This window comes from Panicum virgatum, chromosome 1N (assembly GCF_016808335.1).
Source record: "Panicum virgatum strain AP13 chromosome 1N, P.virgatum_v5, whole genome shotgun sequence".
In the NCBI taxonomy this organism is placed as follows: Eukaryota; Viridiplantae; Streptophyta; class Magnoliopsida; order Poales; family Poaceae; genus Panicum; species Panicum virgatum.
This window is the reverse complement of record NC_053145.1, coordinates 64,903,414-64,916,712: the sequence shown is the minus strand read 5'-3', so window position 1 is coordinate 64,916,712 and position 13,299 is coordinate 64,903,414. Positions and strand designations below refer to the sequence as shown.

General features: G+C 47.2%; 2 protein-coding genes across 4 annotated transcripts; both read right to left on the bottom strand.

Annotated features, from left to right (window-relative positions):
* Nucleotides 1-2,451: 2,451 nt before the first annotated feature.
* LOC120657505 lies at nt 2,452-7,628 on the bottom strand. 3 transcript variants are annotated; one of them, XR_005668211.1, is made up of 11 exons: nt 7,400-7,575; nt 7,141-7,298; nt 5,989-6,161; nt 5,707-5,888; nt 5,328-5,612; nt 5,171-5,229; nt 5,041-5,077; nt 4,893-4,964; nt 3,603-3,936; nt 2,868-3,497; nt 2,452-2,498 (listed from the first exon to the last, which is right to left on the bottom strand). XR_005668211.1 is itself a non-coding variant. In XM_039935824.1 (9 exons), exons 1-9 carry the CDS (start codon nt 7,265-7,267, stop codon nt 3,093-3,095), a joined length of 1,674 nt encoding a protein of 557 aa, XP_039791758.1. In that variant the 5' UTR covers nt 7,268-7,628; the 3' UTR covers nt 2,867-3,092. The 3 variants fall into 3 exon arrangements, 1 of the variants encoding a protein (XP_039791758.1); XR_005668210.1 differs by having other exon boundaries at nt 7,141-7,628; XM_039935824.1 differs by lacking the exon at nt 2,452-2,498 and having other exon boundaries at nt 2,867-3,497; nt 7,141-7,628.
* A 4,045-nt stretch (nt 7,629-11,673) lies between these two features.
* On the bottom strand, nt 11,674-12,430 carry LOC120654261. The gene is made up of 2 exons (XM_039931776.1): nt 12,195-12,430; nt 11,674-12,089 (listed from the first exon to the last, which is right to left on the bottom strand). Exons 1-2 carry the CDS (start codon nt 12,324-12,326, stop codon nt 11,916-11,918), a joined length of 306 nt encoding a protein of 101 aa, XP_039787710.1. The 5' UTR covers nt 12,327-12,430; the 3' UTR covers nt 11,674-11,915.
* Between the last annotated feature and the right edge of the window lie 869 nt (nt 12,431-13,299).

Sequence of the window (13,299 nt, the reverse complement as noted above, 5' to 3'; positions counted from 1 at the left end):
ACATCAGCTCAAAAGCGGTTCAGATACTTCAATCCTCCTTTGCTCTAACCATTTCCATCGTGCTGCTGCCTTTCGCATTACCTTTACCTGCATGTGCATCAGTGCATGAACTCGATCGAGTGCCTAACTCTGAACTGGCGATTAGAGCCGTTGCTTTTCAGTGGAGCCCGTGAAAGAGAGGCGAAAAAATTCAGCATTTTAGCCTTATAAAAAAAACCCAGCATTTTAATCGGTCAGGATACACTGCATCTCTCCTGTAGTAAAGAGACCTAGATCGAGCATCTCAGCATCAGCATCATGTGTTCAATGCAGAAGCGAGCTGACAGGATCTTGCCAGACCGGCGACAGTCAGCCGCCAGTGACACGGAGGTGATGAGGAGAGATGGCAGCTCTGAACTCTGGAGCCCGAGCAGTGCACGACTCCTGCATACCCGTGAGCTCCATGCCGTCCTCCATGGACCATTCTTCTTCTGCAGCGCCGTCGATCTCGCGAGATCTGCGGTGAAACATCCGGGACATTGATCTGTGCTACCTTGTTCGGGCCTCTCACTGCTGACATGAACGGGAGAAGAGAATGCCGTCCCGACCTCTGATTCTGAACTCTGACGGGCATCTGGCGACGGCGACGCCGGAGGCCGGACCCCACGACAGGCGCAGCTCTGGAAACGCATTCACTCACAGCGGTTAGGTTAGTTGCCGTTGCTGACCCATCGAGACGCCGATGGAATTTAAACGGGTACGACCGGCACGTCGAGGACGAAGAGCGAACAGAAAAAATCATCAAACTCCGCACAGCTGTTCGTGAACGAAACCAACCACACTGCACTTTGCGAACGGGAAAAGGCAAAAGTTGCCGAAAACTTTCAATACGCCCTGGTCAATCGGGATCGTGGCAACGCAGAACCTGGATTATCAGAGACACATCGGACGCAGAGCAAGTCCAGGTCAGGTCAGGTCGCCATTGGCCGTGCCTTTTCGTCTCGACAGGAGAGGAGCCCTGCCCTGGGAGGCTGGGATCCCTGCTGCCTCCGCGGTCTGGGATCCGGCTCGGATCAGCTCAGCATTTGCATTTCCCTGTGCGCCTAGTCACCACGACGCGGACGTGTGAAGATGTGCATCAAGCCTGGAGTCCTGGACGACGGGCGAGGCAAAGGACTGACTGCCGAGAAGAAGGATTCAGTCAATGCAGAAAGTACCCTCTTGTCCTGCAGCTGCGCAGCCCTATGTGGAACCGGATCATTAATCATTTAATCTTGCGTGGCTATTACCAGTTGACTCTGGCACAGGCACAGCATTACCTGCGGCTGCGGCACATGCTCCAGCCTCCATGGCTCGCTCGCGGCGGCTACCAACCAGGGCAAGTTGAGACGTGCAGGCTGCAGGTGCGGCGAACCTACCCCCCCCCCCCCACCCCCTCCCCGGCGGGTGGTGAGGCGAGTTGACTCTAGTGCAGGGGATCAAATCGGAGACTTTTCTTGCCTTGGGGGTGCCGGCGAGCTTTGCCTTCTTCCCTGGCCGCCGGTTTGCCTTGCCGCACGTTCTCGATTTGGGGGAGTGGCATCACAGTCGCACATGGAACTTTGATGGGCCGCATTGAGCAGGCAACGCATGTATGCCTCTTGCCGGCCCATCTCATCATGAGGCATTGGGCAAAGGCCTTTTCTTTTTCAAAAATAAATAAATGAGGCCTTCTCTGGAATCGTAACCCTCTGGCCCACCGCTAGTCTTGGAGCTTTCTCGCCGGCGTCGGCTTATGCTCAAGTAGGCCATATTTAGTTTTAAAAAAAATTCAAGATTTTCCGTCACATCAAATTTTTAGACACATGCATGGAGTATTAAATATAGTTTAAAAAATAACTAATTGTACAGTTTAGCTATAAATGATAAGATGTATCTTTTGAATCTAATTAGTCCAAGATTTAACACTAATTGCTAAATAGAAATGAAAGTGTTACCATAACCGAATCCAAAAAAATTCACAAACTAAACACACCCTAGATATAAATAATATTCCCGGTGGCCGGTGCAACGGTAGGTCATCGGCGGCCTGACCGCATGACAATCCCAACATCGTGCGGCAATGAGAACCTCAACTAGAACCAACGAATGGATTAAGACTGTGTTTAGATCACTTTGCATTTTACATTTTTAGAAGGAAATCTTCAACATTTGAAATATTAAATGTAGACTATTCACAAAACTAATTATAAATCTCGTCTGTAAACTACGAGACGAATCTAATGAGGCTAATTAATCCATCATTAGAGCATATTTATTGTAACATTACTGTAGCAATTTAGTGTCTAATCATGTCCTAATTAGGTTCATTAGATTCGTCTCGTGATCTATAATTCATTTGTGTAATGTGATTTATATTTAATACACCATACAAACAATTTATAAAAATTTTGTATTTTACATTTTGGAATCTGCGTATATACATGAAGGAAAGAGAAGCAAACTGAAGACCATGCAGTTCTTCCAGACCATGACTGTATGTACAGGAGAACGGGCTGATAGCCCAGTGGTAGGGAGCGGCTAATCGCTTCCTGCCCACGAGCGTTAGAGCCCCAGGCTCTGCGTTCGTGTCTCACCGGGGCATGTCCCCAAAAATAAAAATCTGTAGTCTCTCACGTGTGTGGACCCACAAAGGGATTATGACACGCCCGTCACCTACGGAGCCATGAAGTTCCGGTGATCTCCAAACGGACGCGGTTTCGTATCTATGTGTAGTTGTAGGTTTACTTGTACACATGAGGTGTGAGTGTGGTGTGCGTGTGTAGTGTGCGTATGTGTACGAGCAGATGCTACAGCTGTACCCAACTGAGCTGTACCCAGCTGAGAGGCTTTAAAAAAAAAGACTGTATGTACAGTACACCACCAATGACCATTCCCAACAGAAACCGAAACACGGACAGACAAAGTCTGTCTGACCTCTGCAAATTCGAGCCACAAATCCAGCTACCGTCAGAACGAAAATGCACATAAACCTCGGCTACGAAAATCAGCAAGCAACCAACAATCAAGGGTCCGGCGATCTACATTACGAAAACCACTAGCACCGAGTATGCACAGGCATATGGGAACGGTCATCAAGCGTGTGGGGCGGTTGGGGCCGGCTTCTCTTCCACCGGGTACGGCTGGTGCTGGGCGATGAACTGCTTGTTGTACACGCGGTGGCGCCGCTCCCTCGCGTAGATCACCCAGAAGATCAGGGACAGCATCACCGCCGCCGAGACCATCACCAGGCCGACGTACACCCACTTGCTGTACCGCTGCAGGCCAGGGCAGTACTCCTGGTTGATGGTCGTGAACGTGTCGCGGACGAAGGTGCAGTCCTCCAGCTGAATGAGGAAAGGGCCATACTGGTACAGCCCCTGGCTCACGGTCACACCGGCTGCCATCTGGCCATAGATCCTGGGGGTGACACGCCCCACCGTGGTGCAGATCTCGGCTCCTGAGACAGTGGTGGTCTGGCATTCAAAGCTCCTATAAACCTGCAGTTTATGCCAGCCGCCAGGGCATGAATCAATGTTATTCGGTGCTCACCAAAATGTTGTGATTACACTGCGCAATGGAGAAAAAGATTAACCTGGTTTTACCTGTGTTGCATTGTCCAAGGTAACCTCTCCTCTGGTGCAGGTGCGGTTGCTCAGATCAGGTGCGAATGGGTTGCAGAGCAGCGGCATCAATGGCCCTGACTGATTGTAGTAGAAGGGTGTTGCTACGGGAGGAGGAGAAGGAAAGTTCTGATTCGACACGTTGGTGATCACCTGGTTCACCAGATTCACTAGCTGGAAAGTGACATGCCTGCTTCTATACAGGGACTCATTTGCTGTGGCAGGTTCAACGCAAGGGATAATCTCATCCAGGGCAGTGTGTTCAGTAGGATGAGCAACCCACTCCTCCATTGCAACACAGGTATCTGACGTGACACTGTTTTCACAGAGAAGATAGATGTTAACATAAAAAATGGGACTTGTTTATTTAATCATAAAGGTCACCATTAAGAGGGTAGACGTTTCCCCCAAAATTGAAATCCCATGAAAATATATATGCAGAGGTTCCAGCATCCCCAGCTTTGTTTTTCAACTTTACTACTGACAGACAAATCTTTACATGTCAATATACAATCGTGTACCAGTTTTGCTAGCAAGAAGCATTACTTGGAAGTAAAATGCATAGTTTGTTCCCACACAATTGATGTTTAGAACAGAACATACTTTGCTGTCAACAACTGAAAGATAAAGGTGTGTACATGATTTGACACAAAGCTTCCTAGCGCAATGCGATGTAACATATAATCAAAACGGTAGCTACAATTTATTTACAAACTAAGCCCTTTCTTATACTTAAGCAACCATAGAGATATGGAAAGTGATGGTTGAGAGCATGAAAGATGTAGGGTTAAAATAACAGTAAACAATTCAAGTAATAGGGAAATTGGATCAGAGGCCTCATAACAAACAACAAGGTCTAGAGTGATGCAAGGATGCAGGCTGCAGCCCAAGTCCAAGATGACACTGGATAGGCAGTTGCAAACAAATTGGTACCAGGCTGTACGTCCAGTCTAGAAACAAATTGTTGATTACTTGATGCAAGTGCTAGATCATTGGCATGCCAGTGTGCTCCAAACAAGATCAGACTTTAATTTAAAAAGACCTAAGCCTAAAGCCAAATATGCCAATCTTTTGTATATCCTTAGCTGTATATTATAATGTAGTTATCGACAGGTTGGTTTGTATAAAATAAGGATAACTTAATTTGGCTTGGGGCTGCAAGTATGCAACTCAGTGAAAAGAACACTTATAGCAACACATCAACCTAATTGTCCCTGCACATACAAACAGTGCAGGTTTGGAACATACGGTATTGTGACATTGAATACTTACTTGTGCAGAAGAAGGAAGACACCACACAGGATAAATGTTCCAGTAACTAGTATCCATCCAATAACAACCAAACTACAAATATATTGGGAAAAGTGAATGATATCCATGGTTGGTTAAAATAGGATCATAAACAAAGACAGCAACTTACACGGAGACAAGGAATTCCAGCCCAAAGATGGATAACACTGATAAAGTTAAAGAGTTACCTATGTTAGCATATGTGTTTACAGAACTACAACCAATTTCTGGCCAGTATGGGAAAAATAGAGAGTACTTACAGAAGCCAATGAAAGCCAGAAGAAGCATTACAGCCGCAATGACAATTAAAGCCATCCGCCTGAAATAAAATTGGTTAACCACGTGCACAATGTCCATTCTCTTATCAGTTGTGTCGCTTAGATAATATCTCAATGAGAAGGGGTGAAAAACACTTACACTTGGTTTAGCAATTTTTTTATCTTTGAAGCATTATCTGTTGTTTTAACAGCAAGATCATTAGCTGATGAATCCAACTTCCCTTGAATTTCGTTGATTTCATTTTGCACATCAGAAGGCAGTAAGAATCGCCCAATGTCAACCTTCTTTGCAGCAGACAAACTATCAGATAGGTTCCTAAGGTTGTCAACGGTATAATTTGCCTGGCTAACAACAAATTTCAGAGTAGTTGTTGTGCTTCTGTGGAATTTGCCCTGGCCATCATATAACATAACACATCCAGCACTGGTAGAATCAAGTTAAACTTGATCAGTATATACAACTAGAAATATATGCAAGGACCCATGAAAATGCCACAATATAGAAGAATTGAACTTACATTGCAGCACAAGTGAACAATATTAGAAGTATCAATGACAAGGCATATGCTGTTCTAGAATACTTGTAACTGCGATGTGGACAACAGCAATGATGGCAGCAAATCCCAAGCATAACCAGAAAAAAGAACACAAACCACACCAGGGCAATCGCAAACAGGGGAATGGCTGTATATCCAACAGACTACAAACCAAGGAAAAAATATTAGAGCAACGAATATCAAATAATGCAAGCAACAAATGTGAGCAGCCGATAGAGATGCAACTTTAGAAACAAAACTTACAGCAAAATAGTGCACTTCACTGATATTCCAGCCACCTGGATATTTCCTGAAACCATTCAAGGGGTCCCTGCGGTACGTCCTATCTGCCGCCAAGACAAAGGAGCTATTCGTAGTGATGTTTATGTCAGCAGGAGCTTCAGCAATTGATCTCCTTGCCACCAAGCCAAATCCATCTGCTTTGACAGTTAGAACTCCTTATCACACACAGACAATCACCAGCAACGAAAAAAAATCAATCTTTCAACCGGAGAATACAAGAAAATAGGCATTTTTTTTACTGGTGGTTTAATACAACTACAACTATGTTTTCGCTAGTCTGTTTACAACATTTTCGGCAGAATCACTAAGGCACTGATGAAGAGGCTAACTTGAACACAGCCATATTCTCATTTTCTCTTTAAATTAAAATTCTGATATGTAAAGGCTAGATGTCTGCTGATAAGTAAGAGGTCAATTATAGTAAATTCAAACGAGAAATGGCTACGGCAATCACTTACAGACCATTAAAACACTTAGTACCGAAAGCAACAAAGCAGTACAAAACTGAGGGAACTGCAGATGCAGTTTAAGGGGTAAATGGAGGCACCACATGGTAGTGGCACAAGACTAAATTTGAAACAGTAGAAGTTGAAACCGAGGTGTCCATAGAAAAAGGGATTTGCTATAGGCAAAACTAAGAGTGAAATAAGCCATGCAGTGGCACGAGAATGAGAAAAGGCCGAAAGTAATTTAGATCATCTTTATGTTGAAGAGATGGGCACAGATTTGATAGACAACAGCGCAAATAACCTAGAACCAAAATTTGGTAGTGTCGAACATTGGATTCTTTTAGAGAAAGAACCTAAGGAGCATAAGAAAAGGACAAGACACAAATGAACAAAAACCTGAGGACCACAGCACACTAGAAAAATCGGCGGTCCACGTGAAGAATTCGATCTTTTGTTACATCTTATACAGAATTAAACAAGAGATTTAATGTTTTTTTTAAGAATTGTTCAAAACAAGAGGCATACTGTGTGATGTAACGAAAATACGAAATCAACGCAAAATCGCACTGAATCAAAAAGAACAAGCAAGCCTTTTAATCTGCAACGAACCGGGTAAAAGTAAGAAGTAAAAACAAGCCACGCGAGAAGGGGGAGGGACAAGAACCTGAGTGGAGCGCGGGCCTCTGGAACTCGCGATGAGCATGGAAGCCCGGACCGGGATGCGCCGCGCAGAATGGCAGGGCGACGAGCAGCAGCAGCGTCAGGCGGACGAAGGGAACGGGCAATGCCATGGCGGCGGAGAACCCAACAAGATCGCACCACCTGTTGCCCCCCACCCCGAGAAGATGAGAACGGAGGAAAGCTTCAGGCGGAAGAGGGGGGTAGGAGCACGAAAGAGATGGATTCTTTTCAGCTTTTCTTACGTCCCTCCGCCTCCTCTCACTCTCTCTCCTGTGACCCCTGCCCTGGGCTGTTCGTCGCCTCCGGGGAATGCACTTGGGTTAACGGGATTTTCGCCACCCTTTTGGGATTAGAGGTGTCAAAAGAGTGGGATTTGGCTTTGGTGCCACGACAGGGACAGAGATCTGGGGGGCATTTGGGTTGGTTAGTGCTCGCTGTCAGCGCGTGTGTTCTCCCCAAACTGCCCGCGCACGCCCAGGGACGGAGAGGGAGAACGGTTAACTACTGTCCGGAAATTACTAACCTGCCCTCTAACAAATGGGGAAACATGGATACTAATCGGCGTGTGTTTCAGGATTGAGTGCTTCAGCATTCACATCTCAGAAGGGCAGAACGGTAGAAATGCAATGATTTCCATCCATATCTAGAAAGGTGATTAGTTGATGTGATGCCTTACCATTAAGCTGTCTTTACTCCTTAAAGACGCACCAGAAAAGAATAATTAGGACGCGCGAATCGACCTTGCTTTCGATGGCGAGAGAGGTGGCGGCGGGACAAGCAGCCAAGCCCCAAGCAGGGGGGCCTTGCTGGGCCCGTCGCCCGCGAGCCGCGTCGCGTCTCCTACTCTCCTTCCCCAGCGGCGGTCGGGGTGGCTCCCACCACTATCAAGTAGAGTATCAACGACTAGCTGCCAGTTGCCACGAATAAATCTTGTGCCAGTGCTTGCTTAATGCTCCAAAGATTATAGAATCAATCGCCGTGCTCCACGCTGGCTGCTGTCTTTCCTCCAGGCTAATCTCCACTCGAACCAATTTGAATTTGCGTTGCTGTCACGTGTCACCGGGCGGTGTTACGGTATGGACTCGCGAATTTCTTACCGGTTGTTTATTCCCTCCAGCTCCTGCAATCATGCACCGACGACGAGCTGGGCTGGGAAGTCTTCGTACCCAAGGAAGCAGGAACCCTACCCATAATTGTCCGTCATTGTTTTATCCATCATCATCATCCTTGATTGTGTATTTGTGCCCCCGGCTGGGGTGGGTAGTACGTACATGGGTCATGGGTGGCCGGCGACCTTGACGGCGAGAGGGGAAGTCGAGCGGCTCCGGCCGTGCGTTGCGGCGGCTATTGGGCTCGCGAAACTCGCCGTCGCGAGCAAGCAGCCAAGTACGCGCAGACTTTGGCGTCCTGATCACGTCACGTACAGCCCGCCAGCTTCGTTCTGAACCCCAACAGCTAGCTTGAGGCCGCGTTTAGTTCGCGAAAAGTTGTGTGAAAAGTTACCGTAGCACATTTCGTTGTTACTTGGTAAATAATGTCTAATTATGAATTAATTAGACTTAAAAGATTCATTTCGTGCTAATCAGTTAGACTGTGTAATTAGTTATTTTTTCAACTACATTTAATATTTCATGTATGTGTCAAAAAATTCGATGCGACGGATACTGTAGGAAAAATTTTGAGAACTAAACGGGGGCTGAACGTCCAGGAGGAGCACGACACGAGCCTACTAGCTTGTTGGGCTCAGAGGAACGCACGCACCACGTGCAGCCACGTCCGCGGTCCGCCCGAACATTCCGCGCACAGCTGTGCTGTAGCCCAGACGATTCGAAACGAACACCTGCGGCAATCTAGTGTTGGCCACGTGGTGCCGCTCACTTTTTTAATTCCTCTCAGCAGATTAATTAGTACTTCCTCCGCTCTAAATTATAAGTCATTCCAAAAAATTTGGAGAGTCAAATTTTTTTAAGTTTGACTAAATTTATATAATAAAATAATAATATTTATGATACCAATTAAATACTATTAGATTTTTTATTAGCTATATTTTCATAGTGTATATAATTGATGTAAAAAATCTTTATGTTTTTCTCTATAATTTTGGTCAAACTTTAAGATGAGTTGACTCTCCAAGATTCTTGAAAAATTGGAATGACTTATAATTTGGAATGGAGAGGAGTAGCTGTGTTGTTGGGGACGTAGTGGGTTGGCAGCGGCAATGCCCCAAATGGATGGCAATGGGAAGTTGGGAACCCACCATGACAGCGTTGCCGGTAGGGTTTTTCCCTCTTATGCTCCGTCGGCGTGTGGACATCTATTTGCTGGTCTGACCGCCAGAGCACAGGAGACGCGGCAAAACTAAGGATATTAGCATGCCATTTTTTACTCCCCCACCCACCGCAATTGATTTCTTACAAAATTAGTACCAAACTCAAAGAGGTTATCATACCTTTTTGTCCAAAGAACCCTAGAATGTCTTATATTTAAGTATAATTTTAAATCCTTCAAAGCCTTACATTTCAAGACGTAGAAGATACGTGCCTGTTTCGGTCAACCACGCTAGACAAAAAAGCATCAACTTCTTTATCATAATATTTAATGCTAGTTACTCCCCATTCTTTTCGATAGATGAAACACGGTGCTGGGGAATTTACATAGCCTGCGAAACATAGTCCCATACGAAATACACTCTACTACCAATATAAATTATATATTTTTAAATATGACTACCAAAAGGAAACGAAACGAGTATGATTTGTTTCAAACAAACCATTCAAATTTGTAAGGAGTACATGTTTAATGTTTTTTCATTCTAGATTTTAAGATTACTATATTTTTTCTACATCATTAAATTAAAAAATAGTAAAGAACACCTAGAATGCCATACAACCCCACACAATGCTTATGGTTTCCATTAGCGGAATTATAGTGAAATTACAAATAAAGCAAGAAAAATTTTGATCGATTGTTCTAAAATTGGGCTAAACTATTGACTAAAATTTGAAACTCTAAGACAAAATTCCCGGCAAAAAAATAATCCATAATATCTATATGACCATTTACTAGTCACCGCGACGACTGACTTTGCTAAAATATAGAGATCTTCGAATTTTGTGGTAAAATGGCGCACCCCCTCGGTTTCGCTCTAGCTTCGCCCCTGGTTGGAATGACTTATAATTTGGAATGGAGAGGAGTAGCTGTGTTGTTGGGGACGTAGTGGGTTGGCAGCGGCAATGCATGCCCCAAATGGATGGCAATGGGAAGTTGGGAACCCACCATGACAGCGTTGCCGGTAGGGTTTTTCCCTCTTATGCTCCGTCGGCGTGTGGACATCTATTTGCTGGTCTGACCGCCAGAGCACAGGAGACGCGGTGGGTTGGCAACGGCAATGCCGATGCCCAATGGCAACGGGAAGTGGGGGAAGTTGGGAACCCACCGGGTTGGGCAGGCAGCGAGGAGGAGGAGGAGGAGCGCCGCCATGTGTCATGTGTGTGCTTCTCCGCTGCTCCTGTGTCAGCCTTGGCAGTAGGGCTTGCTACTTGCTGGGCTGGGCTGGGCACAACGTGTCGGACAGGGACGGGGCCCGTCGCACTCCTGCGTTCCTCACATCACACCACCGCGTGTTTGCTGGACTGTATCTTTTTTTGCTCGACTGTATTCGACGTCGCGGCCTGGGAGAGGTGTGGCCTTTGAGACAGCCCAACCCACGACATCCGAGCAGGCCGAAAATCCGCCCACCTCAGTGTTGTTGGGGCCGCGTGGTGGAACAAGGGCGGAGGAGGAGGCCTCCGGCGGAACAGGCCCAACGCAACCCACGACGTCGCGGCACAAGACTGGGCCGTGGCCCGTGGGCTGGCATTCACTCATCACCTAACCTCCTATTTTTTTTTGGCTTTTGAGAACGTCATGTACCAACCACATCCTCTGCGGGGCCCCCAATCATCAGCTGATATATTATAATTAGGCATGTGACGGAATCCGGGCATATCAGGCGAATACTCTAGTCCGGCCCGGACAGAAAGGACATCCCCGGCGAAGAACACTGCAGCTTATCCGGCGGTGGCGCGGCGGCCTCAAACCACGGCTCCGACTGTGTGGAGTTGGTGTCGTCGCCTACGGGAGTGCGCGCGCCAATTTACAACCGCCGACCAATCGCCGACGATCACAGGTCACAACTTCACTCAGCGGCCAGCAGGCCACGAAAAAACATTTCGGCCTGGAAAGCATGTGTCAACAAGGAAAGAAAGAGTCCGTGCCGCTTGCTTCTTGTCTGCTGCTACATATCCGTTCTGCTTCTGCACCTGGTGTTCCGCTCAGCCAGTTTCTATTGCTATGTGCTGACACAATGAATGAATGTTACTGGAACTCTGCTAAAAAATCATCACATCTGGTGTTATCTGCAGTACCAACATGCTAATCGCATTGACAGCATCTTGCGGTTTTCAGTAGCGCATGCACAAGCTTTTGCTCACATCCAAATGTTCTCTGCTGCAGTAACATGACAGTGTGAGTGCAAGCTAACACTGACAGTATCTTGAGTTCCTTTTGGCTTTGCCAAGCGTTAGCGCATCAAAACTGTTTGTTACATTTCCCTTCAAGAGATGAAGAGGAGAAAAAAAAGGTTGTCGCTCGCTAATCAAGCTCAGACTATGGCAGCCTGCTACGGCTGCTGACTAATCTAGTACCTATCCTATTTCCTCTTTGCACAAAGGGAACAAACAAACTGATCGAGCGGCCAAGGGGCCAAGACTGCCTCGCTCAGTGGTGCCTAGGTTCATGAACGCTGGCGCCGTAGTAGTCTTCGTGGAACTCAGGTAGCTTGTGTGCTGTAGCCCTGACCTGCTCCTGTCCAGCGATGCTTCTCTTCGTCTCGCTCTCGCCTACTGAGCTTTTAACGGGAGCGTCCTTTGGCGCCAAGTTGTCTCCTGGTTTCTGATAAATCACAGGAATGCAAGCACGTCAGCATCCGTTCCAAACGACCAATGCACTAACATATTCATTCAGAGATTCAGACACTGAAGAATCAGGATGACTTACATTGACATTTTGCTGATGCTCGCTGACCGCGGCCCGACTCTCTGCATCCAACCTGATGGCTTCAGCCTCCATGGTCGTCAGCAACAGAAGCAAGAAGACGGCGGAGACAGCCAATGGCAAGGAAGTCCTCATCTTTGTGCGGTAGAGAGAGTGCAAAGACACTTCAGAGACCGAGTGCTATTCGCTTTACTGCTCAGCTCAGTTGGAATGCAGAAGCTAGGAACAAGCAAAGTGGTTTGAACTTGAACTGAAGTACTGAACCCATCTGACCTACGACATGCCCTACTTATACACCTCCCTCCCTCCAGAACACCGCCATGGCCCCATCCCAGTGATTGCTGTACTCATGTCTATCAGGATTCAGGAGTGGGCTGTCCAGACCTACAGCATAGAAAAACAAGCTGTGCTGTCTGTGCCAGTGTCGTCAACTCACGCATCCATGCGAGATGCTAACTTAGTTTATGCCACTCCTGTCGCCCTTTACGGAAGGCTGCCCGCACGAAATTTGGGCCGTGTTTAGGCCACTGGTCCCTGGATTAGGTACACTGATGCTGAACCTGCAAGCACTAAGCTTCCAGTTCCAGTGGTTGGTTTTCTGTCCGGTCTCAGGCGCCGCGCGCACCATCCCCTGGAAAGTTGCGCGCCTGTCTCGCGGCTCATCGACAGAGGCTGCGTATTTGTTCGCGTGTTCCTTGAGAAAAGCTTGCACGGGGAGAGGAGAAGAGGCTGGCTCGTCTGGACGGAGCGTCCAGCTGTTTCTGAATTCTGAATGTGCGTGGCCAGACAGCAAATGTCTCGAGGGGGAGGGGAAGATAAAGAATGCAGCCTGCTGCAGGTGAGAGCATGAGCTGAAGGGAGGCATTGACCTGGGTCAGGGAACCATGTCGCCGGTAAAGCGAGTGCAGCAGTTTGGGGATAAGTGTCAGGGAGCGGACGCTAGGAGCTAATGCTAGGTTAGGGGGTAGATCGAGAGAAGATCTATTGAAGATTAGCAGCTGCAAAGCTGGCATCAAAAGGTGTGTCGGCGCACGGGCAGCGATCACGGTTGACCGGGCTCACGACGTTCACAATCACGCGCAGGTTCAGAGCAGGATCAGAGGCCTGT

Bases quoted from the DNA above. Each gene is read 5' to 3' on its own strand.
- LOC120657505 (XM_039935824.1), bottom strand. From the start codon at position 7,267: ATGGCATTGCCCGTTCCCTTCGTCCGCCTGACGCTGCTGCTGCTCGTC. The intron at 5,230-5,327 runs GTAAGTGTTTTT...ATTTTATTTCAG, and splicing joins AAAAAATTGCTAAACCAAGT to GCGGATGGCTTTAATTGTCA. The intron at 5,078-5,170 runs GTAAGTACTCTC...TAACTTTATCAG, and splicing joins TCTGGCTTTCATTGGCTTCT to TGTTATCCATCTTTGGGCTG.
- LOC120654261 (XM_039931776.1), bottom strand. From the start codon at position 12,326: ATGAGGACTTCCTTGCCATTGGCTGTCTCCGCCGTCTTCTTGCTTCTG. The intron at 12,090-12,194 runs GTAAGTCATCCT...GTGATTTATCAG, and splicing joins AGCATCAGCAAAATGTCAAT to AAACCAGGAGACAACTTGGC.